At 62.5% G+C, this 18,228-nt stretch overlaps 1 protein-coding gene across 1 annotated transcript; it reads left to right on the top strand.

Moving 5' to 3' along the window:
* Positions 1-2,577: 2,577 nt before the first annotated feature.
* Positions 2,578-15,632, top strand: HS3ST2 (heparan sulfate-glucosamine 3-sulfotransferase 2). Its single transcript, XM_013946396.2, has 2 exons — positions 2,578-3,093; positions 14,481-15,632. Exons 1-2 carry the CDS (start codon positions 2,597-2,599, stop codon positions 15,097-15,099), a joined length of 1,116 nt encoding a protein of 371 aa, XP_013801850.2. The 5' UTR covers positions 2,578-2,596; the 3' UTR covers positions 15,100-15,632.
* Positions 15,633-18,228: the final 2,596 nt, after the last annotated feature.

The raw sequence follows: 18,228 nt of genomic DNA, 5'->3' as shown, positions 1-18,228 counted from the left end.
GCTGCGCCTTCTCCCTGCCTCCCTGCTCGGCGCCGCACCAGCTCGGGGGCGGCCGTAACGCTCCTGGCTGGACAGAAGCGATTGCACCAGGTGAGACCAGCCCAGCGCCCGCTGGCTCCTTCCCTTCCTGGGGCGTCGGGCTGGCGCTGGACGCGGTCCCCCAGCAAGGCCGTTTCCCTCCCCGGACCTGCACGGAGGGAACGGTGTCCCATCCCCCGGCCTGGCCCCGTCTCCCCGACAGAAGCTGCTGCCGCCCGGAGCAGCCAGCGCGGGACCCAGCGCCCCGAAGGCAAAGCCCCTTGTGGGCCACCCCAAGGTGCTAGCCGTGCTAGGACGATCGGCTTGGCCGCAGGACTCAGCCCTGAGCCTACAGTGCCAGAGCTCTCCTGAGCCATCAGGCTCTCGTTTCCTCAAGGAACTATTTTTAAACTCCCAGTGAGGTCCAATTTCACTGCTCCCACACAAGCACAGGCAAAAGAGCCTGTGCAGAGCACTGCTTCTCAGCAGTCTTTTCCATCTTTATTTACATCTGTACTGAGTTCCTGGCTGTTGCATAAGAGGAAACCTCATCCCCACCCTGGACTGGCTGCCAGGGAGTTTGCAGCATCCTTGCTTGTGTTGGGCTGGCACTTTTTGCCTGTCTCACCCTATTATCATCCTTCTTCTCAAGTAACAAGGCAAGTAGTTTTCTGCAGCTGAACAAGCTTTCTGTGCTGAGAGAGCAGAGACAATAACTATTAAGGTTTAAGTGGTGCTGCACACAGTCCTTTGGCTTTAGCAGGAGCAAACCAAGCAGAAGCCTGGGCTGGAAGAGCGCAAGAAGGAGGGAAGCAGTGTCAAGTGGAGGGTGCCAGAGGAATGAGGATGAAGCAACACAGCATGCACCCATATCCTGCAACACCCTTGTGCTTTTCCTGGGTCAACCTGCTTTTCAGGCATCACAAAACATACAGGTGAGGCTGAGCATCCCCAAACCGGCAGATATATTTAATTTTTGCAATTTTTTCAAGCCTTTCCTTGTTATTTATAGTGTATTGCAGCAGCATCCCTCCATCCTATGGCTGCTCTTTCTGCACCTGCTGAGGACAGAAATTGCCGTGGTTGTACAGGGCGGCCCATCCTCGCTCCGTGTCCCCTCCCTCAGCAGCTGCCGGGAGGCAGCACGGGACAGGGACAGGCAGCTCCACCACCCAGGATGAAGGATCCTTGCGAACTGGATGGACACGCTGCCATGCTGCTAACACTTACCTAGCCTGCTGCCAGCTTTGCCTGTGCCTTGCTCTCCCAAGCTCTGAACCCTGTCTTTCTGACCACCAAAACAGTGACTCCTCTCATCCCGGTGCGCCGAGGGCAGACAGCCCAGCGCCCCAGCCAGTTTGCGTTCCTGGCCTGGGGGGTCTGTGTGCGGCAGGAGACACCTCTCCGCACCGACTGGCGCCTGCACAGCCGGTCAGCCCTGGCCTGATGCAGGCTGCCGTGGGCAGATCCAGCTGGTCCCCAAGGACCCCCGCAGCCGCTGTGGGTAGTTTGGGACTCAGTGTGGATTCAGAGTTACCTGCAGGGCCAGGTACGGGGCAGTGGACTGTCTCCACCTCCGCACGGTTCTGCCAGCAGATGCGTTTGAGTCGCGACAGCCAGCAGGCAGGAGGACAGGGCTTGTCCTGGAGCTGGGCAGCCACCAGCCTCCCCTCTGCCAAGGGCAGGGCCACGACAGCGCCCGGAGCCCCCGGTCCGGCTGCAGCCGCCATCGACGGGGCCCAGGCTCGCAGGGGACGCCCGGGTGTGGGAGCGCTGCCGGCACCGGCCCGCAGCCACGCTGCCCCTCGCCTGCTCCGGCCCCGGGCAGGGACAGCTCCGGCCCCGGGGACCGCTCCGAGCCCCTCGCCCGCTCCGGTCCCAGGGATTGCTCCGGCCCCGGGCAGGGACCGCTCCGGCCCCGGGGACTGCTCTGGCCCCCATGCAAAGCTCGCTCCGGCCCCGGGGACCTCTCTGAGCCGCGGGAATCGCTCCGAGCCCCTCGTCCGCTCCGGCCCCGGACAGGGACAGCTCCGGTCCCGGGGACCGCTCCAGCCCCGGGCAGGGACAGCTCCGGCCCCGTGCAAGGCTCGCTCCGAGCCCCGGGGACCGCTCTGGCCCTGGGGACCGCTCCGAGCCCCGGGCAGGGACCGCTCGGGCCCCGGGCAGGGACCGCTCCGGCGGGGCGGGCAGCCCGGGAGCGGCCCGGCCCGGGGAGGCTGCGGCTGCCGTGCGGATCGCGGGGGCTCCGGGAGGAGCTGACGTCAGGCGGCCCCTTAAATAGCAGCGCAGCCGCCTCTGCCCCGGCACTTCCCGCGGAGGCGCGGAGCCGCCGCCGTCCGGAGCGCAGCGCCCGCCCGCCCGCCGGAGATGGGAGCCGCGGCGCCGGGGCTGCGGGCGCGCAGGGGCCGCGGGCGCGTCCACCCGGGGCGCCCCGGCCGCGCCGCCGCGTAGCCGCGGGACATGCAGGAGCGGCGGCGCCGGGAGCGGCCGCGGCCCCCGGGGCAGCCGCCGCGCTGAGCCGCGCCGGGCCGCGCCGCGCCGGGCCGCGCCATGCCCGGCGGCGCGGCCCCATGGAGCCATGGCGCATAGGGCGCCGAGCGGCCGGGCCCTGGCTCCGTCCCGGCGGCTGGCGCGGCGGTTCCTCTTCCTCTTCACGCTGTCGCTGTCCTGCTCCTACCTCTGCTACAGCCTGCTCTGCTGCTGCGGCGGCCCCGCCGCCCCCCGCGCCCGCTGCGCGCCCGCCCGCAGCGCCGCCGCCGCCAAGAAACTTCTGCAGAAGTCGCGGTCGTGCGGGCGGGCGCCCGCCGAGCCCCCGGGCAGCGCCGCGCCCGGCCGCCGCCCGCCGCCGCCGCCGCCGCCGCCGCCCGCCGCCGCCGCCCCGGCGCCGGGGCCGCCGCCGCCGCCGCCGCCGCGGCCCGGGGCCAAGCGGCTGCCGCAGGCCATCGTGGTGGGCGTCAAGAAGGGCGGCACGCGCGCCGTGCTGGAGTTCATCCGCGTGCACCCCGACGTGCGCGCCCTGGGCACCGAGCCCCACTTCTTCGACAGGAACTACGACCGCGGCCTCGAGTGGTACAGGTGAGCCCAGCACGGCGCCTCGCCCCCGGCGCGGCTCCCACCCTGCGGGCCATCGCCGCCCGCTCTGGCGGCACTGCCCAGCTCCTCTCCCTCGCGGGCGCTTCCCTCAGCTTGCCCCGCACCGTCTACCCCGTCCTCGCCTCTCCTCTCCCTGCGCAGTCTGTGCGGAACAGCTGGCGGCTCCGGGGGATCTCAGTCACGGGCAAGGGGATGTGGTGTCTCACGCACATCCCTATGGCAGGATATTGTCCAAGTCTGTCTAACGCTAGTGCATCCGTGGAATCGGCGGAGCGGGAGCAGCCGTGGGTGTTTCGCACAAGCGGATTTGTTCTGTGCTCGCGATGGAGTCTGTTGCTTGACTTCTTTTGGGGAGTTTTTCCTCCTCCTTAAGAAAGTGCTAAGCAGGATCTAGGAGTAGAAGTCTAGTGCTGGCTCAGGGAGAAGAGGCAGCCCCGTGTCCCAGCCCCATGTGATTTCCCTTCCTTCTAGCCGTGGGAATATGGCTGCTGGAGCCCAAATAAATGAGTCTGTTACTGCATGTGGAAACGACCCCAATCCCTACTGGGAACCTGGGGCTGGAGCCAGGACAAGAACAGGTTTCCCTTCCTGTTTGGAGAGACACTTGTCAATGTGAAGGAACCTCCAAAACGCTTGTGAATTATTAGCCCACAGGATTGCACTATTAGTCTCCCTGCTCTTGCAGCCCCACTCCGTTTGCTTCATAGCCCTTTGCCATCAGGTTTTATCTAATTTTGTGAAAGGGACAGTTCCTATCCTCCTGTCTTGTCTGTCTGAACTCAAATAAGTGCAAGTGTATCTGAGATCTCTAATAATTTGCAGAGAGCAGAGAGTGCATCTCCAGCAGGAGATGGCGAGATTTTAATTTCAGTACAGGCTTTCTTGTTCAGTTCAGCGGTGCTTGCGGCGCGGCAGTAAGCGCAGCCTGTGTGTGTGTGCAGATCAGAGGAGCCCAGGGACTCGTACCCCGCGCCAGTGGCCCCACAGCCCCGGCATGTCCCCATGGTCCGTGCAGCTGGGCAGACACCTGCTCGCGCTGGCGGCGAGGGCACCCGCTGCTTGCCGGTGTGTCCGGAGCACCCTGCCAGCGGGTGGGCAGGTGGGAGGCAGCCGCGGGGCCCCGTGTACCGAGCTCCGCTCTCCTCCCTTGCCCCACCGTCTCAGCAGTGGTTTCCTGGTGGGACCGTCTCCCGTTTGAGAGCGGGGCAGTGCTGGTCGGATGCCAAATGGGTCAGGAGGCAGCAAGACGTGGTGCCCGTCAGGCCACACGCAGCTCTGCTGGGGTCCCTGGGTTTGTCCCCGGCTCGGGGAGACACGCGTCATGCAGTGGCACAAAGATGCTGGTTTCTGACCGTGAGCAGGTCAGACCTGCTCTGAGCAGCACCCGGCAACTGGGGGCCGGGCTGGCGCTCATGGTGTCCGTGTCCCCGGGCGGCAGGCTGGCGCCACGGCGCGGCGAGGGCTGCCTGCGGCCTCGGGCAGGTGCCGCTGCCATGCGTTGCGGTCGGGTCGCATTTACAGACCCTACAGCCGGAGATGCTCTGCTTCTTTTACAACCGTAGCTGAGACTGTGGAGCACAGGCTGAGAGAAGTCACGGTTGGGATGCATCTCCTCGAAGTCTGAGACCGTCTGAGGAGCCCTCCCCCCCGGATGCTGCGGGAGCTCGGTGTCCCTCGGCACAAAGAGCAGGCGGCAGGAGCCCGGGCCCCGTCTGTGGCCCTGGCGGTGCCGCCAGGCTGCCCTGCTCCTGGCGTCCACAAGCAGGACAGGCGCAGGGGACGCTCTCTGAGGCCCTTTCCCTGGTCCAAGGCGGTCGTGTACCATGCCCAGTTCCTGCACGGTTTGGAGGGGAGCTGCAGCGGTGTCCCTCGCCTGCGCTCGCCCCCCTGCAGGTCTGTCCCCCTCCCCTGGATGCCAGACGCTCTCCTGCCCATCTGGCATTGCCTAAGAGCAGCCGGGCTGGGAACAGCTCCGACGCAGGCAGGAATGGCAGCGCCGGGCGGGAAGGGGCATCCGGAGCTGCAGGGAAGGTGCTGGTAGGAGCTGCACAGCCTGCGGGCAGCCAGGATGCGGCTCAGCCCAGGCTCCTTGGAGGGGAAGCGGCTCCCGGGACCGGGAGGGCTGCAGCCCCCATGGGTGCCCGGGCACCGCTCGCCCTGGCCGCAGCCGCAGAGCGAGGCAGTGCCGTGCCGGCCCGGCCGGTGGGCACTGCAAGCGCGGTCGGGCGAGGAGCGCACTGCCCGGGGCCTGGCGCTGCGTCCGGATCGATGGAGAGATCACGCCTGATCAGCGAAGCCTCCAAATTAGCTCAGATAAAACAATTAAATGACACTTCCCTGGTTTTATTACTTTTTTTCTTAATCTCACAAATGTGCCAGAACTTAAGCACAGAGGCCACTAATGTATGAAATGTGGAATTGATTTTACTGCTTGCAAGTGGAGCAATTAAATATGGAGCAGGTCTAACCCCCAGCGTGATTAGCGCCGGCCCCTCCTCCAGGAGCCCAGGGAAGCCGGCGAGCAGCGTCCCACGGGTGGCTGCAGCCCGCGGACGGGCAGAGCAGACGCGGTTAGCAAGCTCGGCCCTTCCTGCCCTGGCCGGGCAAGGCTCCTCGCCTGGGACGGGGCTGCAAGCAAGGCGCAGGCCTTCCTGTGCAACGTCCCAGCACGGAGCAGAGGGGAAGGGGCGAGAGCAGCCCGAGCTGAGCCCCCGGGATGCTCAGGAAACATTGAGTCCTTTTCTTTTGCATTTGCTCAGAAGGGAGGTGTGGGAAGCCGAGGAGGGTGGTATCTCCTGATCCTCCCGTCCTTGCTGTCTCCAGACCTCTTGCTTGTTAACACCAGCCGTTTTCCTGGTGCCTCCTGTCCTGCCTCCTGCCATCGCCCCTAGAGCCGTTGCTCCCCTTGTTTCGGGAGACCGTGCACACCGAAGTGGACGGTGCGCCAGACCCCGCCGCCTCTCCCATGCCCCAGCAAGACCACGCAGCCCGGGAGCTGCCTGCCTAATGATTTCAGACCAAAGACACCCATGCCTCTTCCAATTCCCGTCATCCTCTCTAATCCACCTCATTAGCTAGAGATACACTACAGGAAAGGTATTTTTAGCAAGATCTGTTTTAAGACAACTGAAACCAAACAGCCAGCTACTGGGGAATATTGATTCATTACCAATCCTGGACTAAATGTTCAACACAGAGCTTTTCCTGCTGCAGGTAGAGTGTGCCAATAACCTTCAGTGTTTTCCAGAACACAGGGAAGACGGCGTCTTAATTTGCAGTTAACTTTGAGCAGTGATTCTAATTACAGCATCTTGGGGTGCAGTTTTCCTCTCCAGGATTTCCTCTGTGTAATCCTGGGAGATGCATTATATTCACGGAGAGGAGCTTTCCTAGCAGGTTGGGCTGCAGACCCAGCCTGGCTTCTGCAAGACCGGCACTGCTGCACCCCTAGGAGGCAGGTTGCATGTTTAGGACGGAGTAAAATTCCTCTGGAGGGGCTGAAGGCATCGGAGGGGAAACCAGCCCGGCCACCATTGCCTCAGGGCGGCTAGGGCTGAGTCCATGCAGCAAACGGGGGAATGGGGGTGTATTTTGGGTCCCATTTTGGTGTCGCTTACCAAACACTGACCCGCTCTAAAGAGAGCGTGGCCGGAGCATCCCGACGCCAGCGGGATTCCCACGCTGTGCCCAGGCGGGCTCCGCACTGCCACAGCGCATAGCCCTGCCTGGGCTCCAGCGTGCCTCCGGCCACGTGCCTCCTGCCCCGGTGCTGGCTGAGCCCAGCGCCAGCCGTTCCCGGGCGGCTGAGCCCAGGCTTTCCCGCACAGCAAGCCGCTGTGACGGGGCCCTGGGGGCAGTGTGGCACCCAGCCGGGCTCTGCATCCGCCTCCGCCTCTGCCCCGCGCGCCCTCGGTGCCCGGGTGCTGCCGGGCCTCCGCAGGGCTGCGAGCGCTGCCGGGTGCGAGCGAGGTGCTGCAGCTGGGCGCCCGAGGGCGAGCAGCCACCGCCGCCGCCACGCAGCATCGTCGCCCGGCCGCTCGGGTCTGTGTGCGCGGAGGGGGGGGTGCAACCCGCAGCGCCTGCACGCTGCCTCGCTAATTGCTCTCCGCTAATGGCCAGCTTGGCTCGCTCACAACCGGGAGCCCATTAGGTTCTGCCCGGCGACGTGCTCACCGTTTTGTGGGCTTGACTGGCAGGGCATTTTGCTAAAGCTAATTAGTAAGAAGAGAGGAAGGCAGCAAGCTTCAAGGATGCTTTGAAGTTTCCTTGACTTCAGAGAGTGTCCTGTCCCTGAGGAGAGGGTGGGAAACCGCCGGCAGAGGCTGCTTTCGTTTGAGGAGCTGCCCTGCAGGCCGGCGTCTTCCCCGGTGCCTGCCTCGGCTGCGCGTGCCCGTGGGCGCCGGTCCGGCCGGCAGCTCTTCGGGGAGGAGAGCCCTGGCATGGTCTGGCCGAGGTGGTGCCCCGAGCTCGGGTCCTCGGGAGCAACCAGAGCGTGGGAGAACTTCCCCAGCAAAGGCGCTGGGAGAAACGCAGGGCGGCGGAGCTGCGTGGGTGCCACGTCCTCAGCGTTAATGGTGCGTGCTCTTGCTTCCTCTTCCATGACCTTGTTTATAAACACTGCAACTTTCCTAACCTTTGCTTCGACGGCATGAAACCCGGCTCTTAACCTCACGTGGCCATGAGCACCATGAGGCATCGCCCCTCGCCGGCGCTGGCCCCCGCGACGCCCGGGTCTTCGGGGCCCGGCCGCCGGGTCAGGGCAGTTCGTTCCTGACGGCGGCACGTCGCCCCGTCCCTTTGCACACTCCTGAGACGGGAACATCACCAAGCACACAACTTATCTCTGGAATGAGCTTTTAATTAGGGAATAATTGCAGCAGCTGTGGCGTATTATGTGATTTTTAATGAATACTAATTTTTAAAGTTTCACCTAAGAAAACTGCTGCCTTGGAAGTCGGAGAGGGGGAGACCCTAGCCCTTCGGTGGCCCCGCACGCCATCGCCAGGCCAGGTTCCCGCCCCAGCGCCGCCGGCCGCCAGCCCCTGCCTGCACTGGCTGCTTGCCGGCTCCCTTCCGCCCCGCTCCTGGCCGGACTCCTCTTGGCACTGCCGGTTCCTTTCGCTGGACGCTCAGTGGTGCCCAGCTATTCAGGAAGACGGGAATTATGCGTCGGTTGTGCTGCTGAAGGACATCGGTGGTCTGCCCTTTGGAAAAGATTTTGTTGACTTAAAGGACACTGCAAATCTCCGGAGCATTTAAATGATTAAAAATGAATCAGCAACAAAGTTAATTACTGTGTTCACACTGCTGGTATGCATTGAAATGTCCCTCATTATCCGCCTGTGAGCACTGGTCTAAATTCTTTGAACATAAACATTTATTAATGGGAGTCAATCCATCATTAAAACTCAGGACTCGGTGCAGAGCCCTGATGCTCTCAGACAGCAGCGAGAGCTGGGCGGCGGGTCTGGGCCAGGCTTCTCCCGGACGTGCCGGGTCATAGCCCCGTACTTACTTAGAGCTTTTCCCCATGGGGAGAAACCTGCGATCCGAGGCTCTGAAATGCAGGGCTTTGGGAGGATGCAGCTGTCCCCGGCTTGCTCCACTAATGCGAGCGCAGGAAGCCCTGCTCCCAGCACTGGCTCTTCCCCTGCTCCCCGTTACGTGCGTGCTGTCATCCCTGCTCTTCCAGGGGAGATCCGCGACGGCGGCTCAGCGAGCAGCCTGGGGCCGGGGGAGCGTTGCTGCGTGCCCTGCCAGCGCCTCCGAGGGGCCTGCAGCTCCGTCAGCCCCTGCTATTTGCTCATCAGCTGGCGGGTTGCAGTGTCCTAAAAGCTGGCAGCAATGTCGTTTTGCAGCGCCGTTTTATCTTCCTCGCGCCTCAGCCTCTCGTATGCTTGACCCAGTTTTGCAGGTTTTCATCGGGTTTTGCTCAAGCTTTCAGCTGATGCCCGTTTGTGTAGTGCTGCCAGCAGCCGGGTGCTGCAGGCTGCATACGGTGGGCACGGCGGGCACGATGGGCACGGCAGGCTCACACACTGCGGTCGTGTTGGCTGCGATGCTCCTGCTCCGGTTTTTCCCCCGCACCTCGCCCTGCCCTGCGTGTGCGGTGCCTGCAACGGGCCGGCGCTCCTCCCTCCTTCCCGCCGCCTCCGGGCGCAGGCTCGGCTGCTGCCGGCTCTGCCCGTAGGTCCGCGCTCCAGGGACTCTTTGCGGTCATCCTGGCCCTCCAGCTGCCGCGGGAGCAGCGCTCGTGGCCGCCCTGGCACGGAGGCACTGGAGAGGCGGGTGGGACGCGGCGCCGAGGAGCGGCGGGCTGGTGCCTGGTGCTGCTGGACGGATTTCCCCGGCTGCCCCGGCTGCCCAGCCCCGCGTGCTGCCGCTGGTACCAAGACGGCAGCATCAGCTGCACGAGGGAGAAAGCCCAGCCCTCGCCACGGGAGCCAGCACTTGGGATTTTTTTGCCAAATTAAACAGTTTGTTTTTATGCCGACAAGTGGCTGCAGCGCAGGATTACACACACTTCAGGCTGTAGCCCCTGCGGAGCGCCGTGCATGAGCCGCCAAATCCTCTGCATACAATGAGCTGCAACAGGCAAATATTTACCCGGGCGCCGTCCCCGCACGCCTGCGGGCCGTGCAAGCACGGCGGTGAGCACAGCGCTGTGATGGGATTATCGAACCTGCGCCCCCCCCCCCCCCCCGCACCAGCTTATCTGCAATGTCTCAATCGTCTGATGAATTTTTGCACAAATTTATTCCTGGGAGAGCGTTTCACGCACGTTCGACATCAAAGCCACACAGCCAGCAGGGGAGCCTATGTTTCTCTAATGTGGGAGCGTTGCAGGGGCCGCAGGGTGCCCACAGGCAGAGCAGCAGAAAATCACTCACTCAGGGTGCAGGTGCTGCTGAGCAGTGCAGTCCCTCGGCAGCGGGACGGCCACGGGCGTGGGGCACAGCCCAGCCGGGGACTGCAGCCCGGTGCTCCCAGCCTGCCAGTGCTTCCCCAGCCGACCTGGGCGGGTTCATTCCCTTGCTCCCGTAACGTGCTCGAATGCAACCGCGACGTCTCCAGGGTGCAAGGGAGCATTAGCCGCCCGAGCTGCGGCTCGGCGTGAAACGGTGGTGGCTGCGCTGCGCCCACCGCGTTTGCAAAGCCGCATGGCGTTTGCTCCGCTGCGTCCCTGCTGATTTCCGTGCAGAGCTGCCCTGGTCTTCACTCTGCCTCAGCTTTTTCACCCTCCTCCGTTTCTGCTGCATCGCAGATTTGCTGAACCAGGACGGAGCGCGGATGGCTTGCGCGCACTGCTGGATGGAAACAACTCCAGCGTGTTTTCCGTGGTGTCTCGCAGCCCACGGAGCGACAGCTGGAGCAGGGGAAGGCAGCCTGCGCTGGCCCTCCGGAGGCGGCTGCAAAGCCACTGGCTCCGTCGGCACGGGGGCTCCTTGCTTGCCGGGTCGCGTTTCGTGAGCCCGCTGCTTCCTTTGGTGGGGCGCAAAGCCCCCAACACGGTCCTGGGACCTGCCGGGGCTCGGGAGCAACCGAGGGTGCCCGAGGCTGGCGGCTGCCGGCGAGGTCGTGGGAACCCACGCGCCAGCTGCGTGCTCCGGGATCCCTTGCCATCGGTACATCCCCGTCCCGGCGTTAGCGCTGACACCTGTGAGCGGCTCGGTTCGTGTGAGCCGGGACCCTCTGCCAAAACCCGCCGGGGTTTCTCGGCAAAGCAGCGCACGACCGGAAAAGAGCCCCGACCCACCGAAAATAGGTCTTCCTGGAGCCCTCGGCACGCCGCGCAGTGAGCAGGGTGCTGAAAGCCTTCAACCCTAAACACGCGAGTCCTAGACTTAAAACTATGTGACATGCTATTTGTATGCAAATAACTTTGTGAATGCAGAAGTCCAAAAAATATCATTTTAAAGTCAACTGTAATTAAGTTTGCAATGCATTTCCCAGCTCTTGCAGCTCTGGGGATCCCGCCGTTAACATAAAGATGAATGTCTGGATGACATTTCTCCCCCTTGCATGGTTTCACTGGTGATTTATTTATCTATTCGGGTTGTGTTTTGTTGTCTCAGCAGTCTCTGTTGTTCAGGAGCAGCAAACACTGGGAGTCCATTTAAAAAAAAAAAAAAACTTATCTCATTTCGGTAATTTATTATGCAGTGATTCTGTGTTTTTCATAATTGATTAGAACCTGTAATTTCATTTTTTAAATACATAGACCTAATAGCTCACGTAATGAAACTCTAACAAGCCTGAAGATGAGCCATTAATGAAACAGCAGTTTTATGATTCTCCACCAATATATTGTAATAGTGAATCGCTTATAAAGCTGCCCTGCGCTGATTTATGATGGAACTTGTTTGTGATATGGAGATAGCAGCAGTGGTGCCGGGGACTAAATTAGCATTTCCTGACAGTCATTAAACATTGGGAATCAAAATCAGGATTTATGGGGTTTGAAGCAGAGCAGTGGGAAAGGCCAATTAAGCCACGTCGGCATTCGGGTACCTCTGTAAAGCAGCCCTATTAATTTATGCTAATTAGTTTGTTCTCGTTCAAATGAGCGCGAATGCAGATCGCGTGGGGCGGCAGAAATCCTGCAGGAGGGCGACGCGACCCCGTCCCGGGGCGAGGAGCCGCGGCGGCCGCGCGGGGCACCGAGCACGGCGGCGCTGCACCGGCGTCCCCTCGGGAGCCCGTGCACCCCGACGCGTCCCGAAAGCACTGCTGGTGCAGCGCCGGCCGGCACAGGGCTGGTGCAAGGGGCTGCACGCCTCCTCGCGTCGCCTCGGAGCCAGCCCGGGCTCCGTGGCCACCGAGGCACCGGCTCCGGTATGTGGTTCGGTAATGCAAACTCATTTTGGAGTTACTTCTTTGGGGGGAAATTTTGCAGAGCAGGTGAAACGGCGTGCCGCAGGGGAGGGGACCCATCAGGGCAAGCGCAGTCCTGCCCCGGCCCGGGTTCTGCTGCGCTCCCTGAGGATGGCACGGGTTGGCACCCTGTCCCGACCCGAGCTCTCGTGGCCATAAGTAGGTGCCTAGGACAAATACAGACACTAGCTCAGCCTGGAGCTTGAGGGACTGTTTCCGCTCGGGATTTCCAGACTCTGGTCATGTTTAGTAACTCTCCATGGATCTCTTCCCGTTATTTATCCAGTCTCCTCCTGAACACGTTATCTTCTTGACCCCACCTCACAGGTCTGCAGCACTTTCATGGAGAACCACCTCCCATTGCTGGTTGTGAACCTGGTTCTTGCCACCTTCCTGTGAAGCCCCTGCTTTCTTTACTTGTGGGGACGGTGAGCAGTCTATCGCTCTGTTGCTACCCTCTTGCTCCACATCACACATGGTTTTGTAGGCCACTGCCGTATCTCCTTTCGGTAGGTTCCTTCATCAGGTTCCCCCCTACAGACCAAGCCCCAAAGCCAGTGGCTGCAGGTCTTGTTTTAGGGACCCTGGACAGACTGCTGTTGTTTCCGTGGGCTGAAGGATTCATCCTTGAAGGTTTCTGGTTTTGGTCACCAGACTGTGATGCCGCTCTCAGAAACCCCCTTGTTCCAGCACACCAGCAAGGCGGCGTGGCCGTGAAGTTTTTGCACAGTTTATCCCATGAATAAATCAGTGTGTTGCTCTCTCCAGCTGAATTGCTGCAGACAGGGCTGCTGATGTTTGCTTTCTCTGACTGCTTCTATCCCAAGGCTTCGTTGGGTTAGACCAGACATCAATAGAGCTAGTCTATTAAAATGACTCCTACACCAGCTCTTCGTCAGCCCCCTTCCATTGCAGAGAGGACTCAGCCCTGCCAGGACAGGCTGAAAGCGTTCACCCGTGGTCCTCCATCACACGCAGAATTTGCAGGAAGGCCGTAACGGAGATGATTAATTCAAGGCTGACTTTGCTCCTGGACGGCGATCCCGGCGGCACGAGGCTCTTCAGCCCTGTGCCACCCCAGCGGGGCGCTGCCGGAGGGCGCGCGGGGAAGCCGGTCCCGGCGTCAGGCTCAGCCCTGGCAGCGGCTCCTCGGCTGCGTCTCCGGCCGGCCGGTCCCCTCGCTCCCGGGAAGGGCCCACGCTGCTGCGGCGCTTGGCAGCCGCCGGGATCGCCGGGCGCTCCTGCAGGGCACGGCATCGCCGATGCCGGGCACGTGCAGGCTCCTTGCATTAAACATATGGATTCTATTTTAAACAAAACATTCCTGGAGGCACATTTCGCCGCTCTCCATAAAACTCTCCCCAGGCAGCTCCCGATTGTGCTTTATAGCTTGTGTTCCACCGCACAATTAAATTCAAATCGGCGAGTTTATGAATACGAGCCACCAACTTTCACTGCAAAGTGGAAAAAGTAACAGATGCTTTCGAGCGATAAACGTAATTGAAATATCAGGTGCTGGCTCGGCCTGCGCCGCTCCACGGAAGGGCTGGGGCCGGAGGGCTGCGTGCCGTCCCCGCGGCGCTGCGGAGCGGGAGCAGCCCGCACGTCCCCGCTCTCGCGGAAGCCCGGTCTGCTCGGCAGGGCGCCGGCGCTCCGGCCCCGCTCACGCCAGCCGCCCACGGCGCAGCAGATCCGCCTGCGACGCATCGAGTAGTTTACTCCAGTAGTACAAGGCCAATTTATAAATCTTTCCGTCCCATTAGTTTTTATTTGGGTTGGATGTTCGCATGTCGAAGCCAATGATTTAATTAGCGCTAAGCTGGGCTGCAGGGTTTCCACCCGGTCGGGTCCCACTCGCTTCCCAGTGGTGCAGCCTGGCGCGCACGGTCCGGCTCCCTGTGCCAACTCGGGCTCATGGAAACAGCGGGGTCCGTGCGGGACCCCGTCCCGGAACGCTGCCCCCCCCCTCCTCCCTCTGCTTCCCAAACCCGTGGGCCAGAGGCACCCCGGCCCCTGCGAGCCCCTGGAGGAACGGGCAATCCAGCCTTTTTCCGGGGGCAGTGCCGCTCCGGGGCATGTGTGCATCCCAGCACGGCCCCTCTGCTCCCAGGCCGTGCCGGGGCCGGAGCGCAGTGACTGCGGAAGGAGCCGCTGCGGTTTCTCCTGCAAACGGCGGCTGCTGCAGCACTAGGGGAGGCAGGACCGAGCGGAGGCTCCAGCGGAGGCCGTCTCCTGCCTAACGCATCCATGCGGCGAGCAGGGCGGAGGGCAGGGAGCCACTCGGCTTCGCAGGCTGAACCCACCCGCTCTTCCTTAAATCGCTCGTGGATTTACACTGACAGAGCCAGAGCAGCCCGGCCACCCCTCAGCGTCGGCCCTTGGTGCCCGGCCCCGGGAGCCCAGCCGGGTCGTGCCGCGTGCCGCGCACCGCGCGGGCGGGTGGGCGCTCTGCGGGGCCCCCGCGCCTTCCTCACCCTCCTCTTCCTCGCTTGCAGGAGCCTGATGCCGCGAACGCTCGACAGCCAGATCACGGTGGAGAAGACCCCCAGCTACTTCGTCACCAAGGAGGCCCCACGGCGGATCTTCAACATGTCCCGGGACACCAAGCTGATCGTGGTGGTGAGGAACCCCGTCACCCGGGCCATCTCGGACTACACGCAGACGCTCTCCAAGAAGCCGGACATCCCCACCTTCGAGGGGCTCTCCTTCCGCAACCGCAGCCTGGGGCTGGTGGACACGTCCTGGAACGCCATCCGCATCGGGATGTACGCCGTGCACCTGCAGAGCTGGCTCCAGTACTTCCCCCTCTCCCAGATCCACTTCGTCAGCGGGGAGAAGCTGATCACGGACCCCGCCGGGGAGATGGGCAAAGTCCAGGACTTCCTGGGCATCAAGCGGGTTATCACGGACAAGCACTTCTACTTCAACAAGACTAAAGGGTTTCCTTGCCTGAAGAAAACGGAGAGCAGCAGCTTGCCCCGCTGCCTGGGCAAGTCCAAAGGGAGGACTCACGTGCAGATAGACCCGGAGGTGATAGAGCAGCTCCGGGACTTTTATAGACCTTATAATATTAAATTCTATGAAACAGTTGGGCAGGACTTCAGGTGGGAATAAGCATCGGGGAGCGGAGCCGCGGTGATGTGAGCACTCTGCGGTCTTCCACGCGGTGGCCGGGGCCGGGGCCGGGGCCGGGACTGCCCGGTCCTCCCGGGAACTGCCAGCTGTAGCTGGGAGCGAGCCTCCCCGGCCCCCGGGAGGCCGGGACCCCGCAGGGCGAGCCGAGCCGGGAAGACGCGGCGTGCCGGCCCCGGCCAGCGAGGGATCGGTGCCAGCCCCACGGGCAGCGGCGCCGGGGCTCGCTCCAGGGGCTCCGGCTTGTGCTCTGGCAGGGAGCGGGGCTGGGGCGCGATGGTCCTGCCGTGCAGACGTCGTGCACCTGTGCACGGGCTGCACCCAGGCACATCCCTCCTCCGCGCAGCCCGGCCGGAGCGTCCCCGGCACGGCGGGAGCGGGCAGCGCCACGGTGCTGCGTGCAGCCCTGAGGACGGCGAGATGTATCTGCTTGAGAAAAATTGTCTTCGAAAAATGTTGTAACGATATTTTGTCCTGTGAATAAAGCACAGAGTCCTGCTGTTACGGGTACTTTAGTGGCACTAGCTTCCTTGTGCAGCACGCGAGCCCTTGGGGTAAGAAAAGTGACTGCCGCTTGTGCAAGCCACCGCGGCGCTGGCAGGCCGGGGACACCACGGGGACGCTGCCGGACCTGCGGATGGACGGAGGAGTGCAGTGCCCTGCCTTCGAGAGGGTGACGGCATCGCTCAGGGGTGCGCGCGCCCGGCAGGAGACCCGGCCTGCTCGTGACACCGAGTGCTGGGGCCGGGCCTGGGCTGGGCGCCGCCGCTGCCACCGCTGCCGGCCAATGCACGGCGCGGCCCTGCTGTCCGCGGATGCATCCTCGCACGCAGCCCCACCGCTGCTTCCCGCCGCACTGGGCCATCCTGCCCCGAGGCCAGAGGCGTCCCTCGCGGGGCCGGTCAGCCCCTCGCTCCCGGCCGGCGGCTGCTGCCCCGCGCGTTCCTCTGCACGCCCCGGCGCCTCCGGTCTTCGGCAGCAGCCTCTCAGCTGGAGCAGCCGGGGCTGGGATTGCTCCCAGCTCCGTGTCCTGCCTGGCAGCGGAGACCTGGGGCACCCAGCGCTCCGGCCCCTGCTTCGCACCCGCGCAGCCCCGTCCCGTCCTGTCCCGTCCCGTCCCGTCCCGTCCCGTCCTGTCCGGCAGCAGTCTGCTTTGCGAGCCAGCCGGCAGGCGCTGCTCGGGAACGCCAGTGCCAGCTCCTGCTGGAGTGCTGCTATTTGCTTTTCTGAGTGCTGGACTGCTTGAGTCATCTATTGATTTTCGTAGTAAATCCCAGGCATTTCTGTCAAAGGTTGCACTTCACTGCCAGCATCTAAATCTCCGCGTGAGGCCGTGCTGCCAGACCCTCCCGCGGCCGCACAACTGCATCCAAGTGCCATTTTGCAGCCCGGCTCCGCCAGCGGAGCACAGCCCCGGAGCGGCCGGTTTCCAGTCCAAAACCTGTGCTTTCCGGCTGCACCAGGCACGTGCGCGGTGGCACAGGGCTCCGGCCCGACCCCAGCCTGGAGCAGCCGCTCGGTGCCGTGGGCGCCATGCGGCAGGACTGGAGCGGACACCCCGGAGCCCCGGCGCAGCCGCGCTGGCCACGGCAGCGGCCTCGGAACAGCCGCGCCAGAGGAGGCGGACGTGCGGAGCCACGGCACAACCCACGGAGCAGCTGGGAGACCTCACTGGCACTGATCACTGTCCAGAGAGCTCTAAAATTGGAGTAATTAATGGGCACCTAATAGAGCCCTCTCTGCACGTGGTTCAGTAGCGTCCCTGTGCCAGCAGCATCCCGTGGCTGCGGGAGACCCAGAGCCGGGAGCGAGTGCCCAGAGGGAGCTGCGGGCAGGCGGAGGGGGAAGCAAGGGATTAGGAGCAGTCTGCAGGAGGATGGGATATTTTCTTGTACGATTTTTCCTTTAAAAGCGAAAAGCATTCACAGTGAGACTCACAAATCCCGGACTCGTAGCAGAAAAGCCATTTCCAATCCCCTCCAAGGAGGCAGGAGGTGCTGGGCTAGGCTGATCCCCCCGACAGCACTGTATTAGCAGCAAATCAGAGCTGGAGGCTGAGGAAAATGCAGCAGTATCAAACAATTACTTTACATTTGTCCTTACAAATGGAGGGAGCAGAAGTGTGCTTAAATCAAGTATTAGCTTTCCAAAGGGCAGGCAAACAACGGCTGGGGAAGGGCTGCAAAGCTGAAAATGCTTATCACGTTAGGGGCTCCTAAAACACGGCTCAGAAAGCATTAGCGCAGACCGTTGGCATTCAGGAAAGCCATGGTGGGAAGGCTTGTTAGCGGCGCGGAGCAGAGCTGGGCAGGGGATGCCAAGAGGGGCACGGGAGCCGGCCAGCGTGGGAGCCGGCCGCGTGCCGCGGGAGCGGGATGCACAGCTGGGCGCATTGGACGTGGCCCAGCAAAGCATCCGGCGGGGATGAGCCGTGACGTGTGCGGGTACGGAGCTCCCCGCTGCCACCGCGCCAGCGCGCAGGAGGATAGGGTGTCGCTGTCGCAAAAGCCCCGGTACAACGCGCATGGGATTTGCAAGCTGGCACGTGTTGGAGGTGAGGTGACCCGAGAGCCTGCAACGGCCCCGGCTGCTGTTGCGCTGGGCTGTGCTGGCACCACCTCCGTCCCTGCAGCCAGCAGTGACCTGCTCCCGCGCACAAACACTCGGGGCAGGACCAGGCAGGAGCGAGACGCGCGGTGCAATCAGAGGTAATCGGCTTTGCAAAAGGTATTTCCCGCATTACACAGCTGCAGTCCTGAGCAGCTTCCATGCCATTAAATGGCTATAATAGTTCGGAGAGAACGCCTTCTTCAAGTGCGAACTTTATAAGCTAGCGTGTAAATTGCAATGGCCACTGCATAATTTTGCCGGGCCAGGAAGGCAGGCAGTGTCAGCCAGCCGTTCCTTTGATAAGGGTGACAGCCAGCTTTGCTACAGTATGCTTTAAAGACTTGACGAAAATGTCCAAAGACAGGATGACACGGTAGACCTTTCGCTGACTTGATTAATGTGCACGCCAAGTTCAAAGTGCTGAATCCGGCTTGCACGTCGAGGAGGGATTAGGCTGCCGTAATAGGATGTCAGAAGTAAAGTTCAGCGCGCAGTGAAATA

This window comes from Apteryx mantelli, chromosome 16 (genome assembly GCF_036417845.1).
Source record: "Apteryx mantelli isolate bAptMan1 chromosome 16, bAptMan1.hap1, whole genome shotgun sequence".
Classification (NCBI taxonomy): Eukaryota; Metazoa; Chordata; class Aves; order Apterygiformes; family Apterygidae; genus Apteryx; species Apteryx mantelli.
Note: the sequence above shows the minus strand (reverse complement) of the source record. Positions and strands in the feature narration are given on the sequence as shown.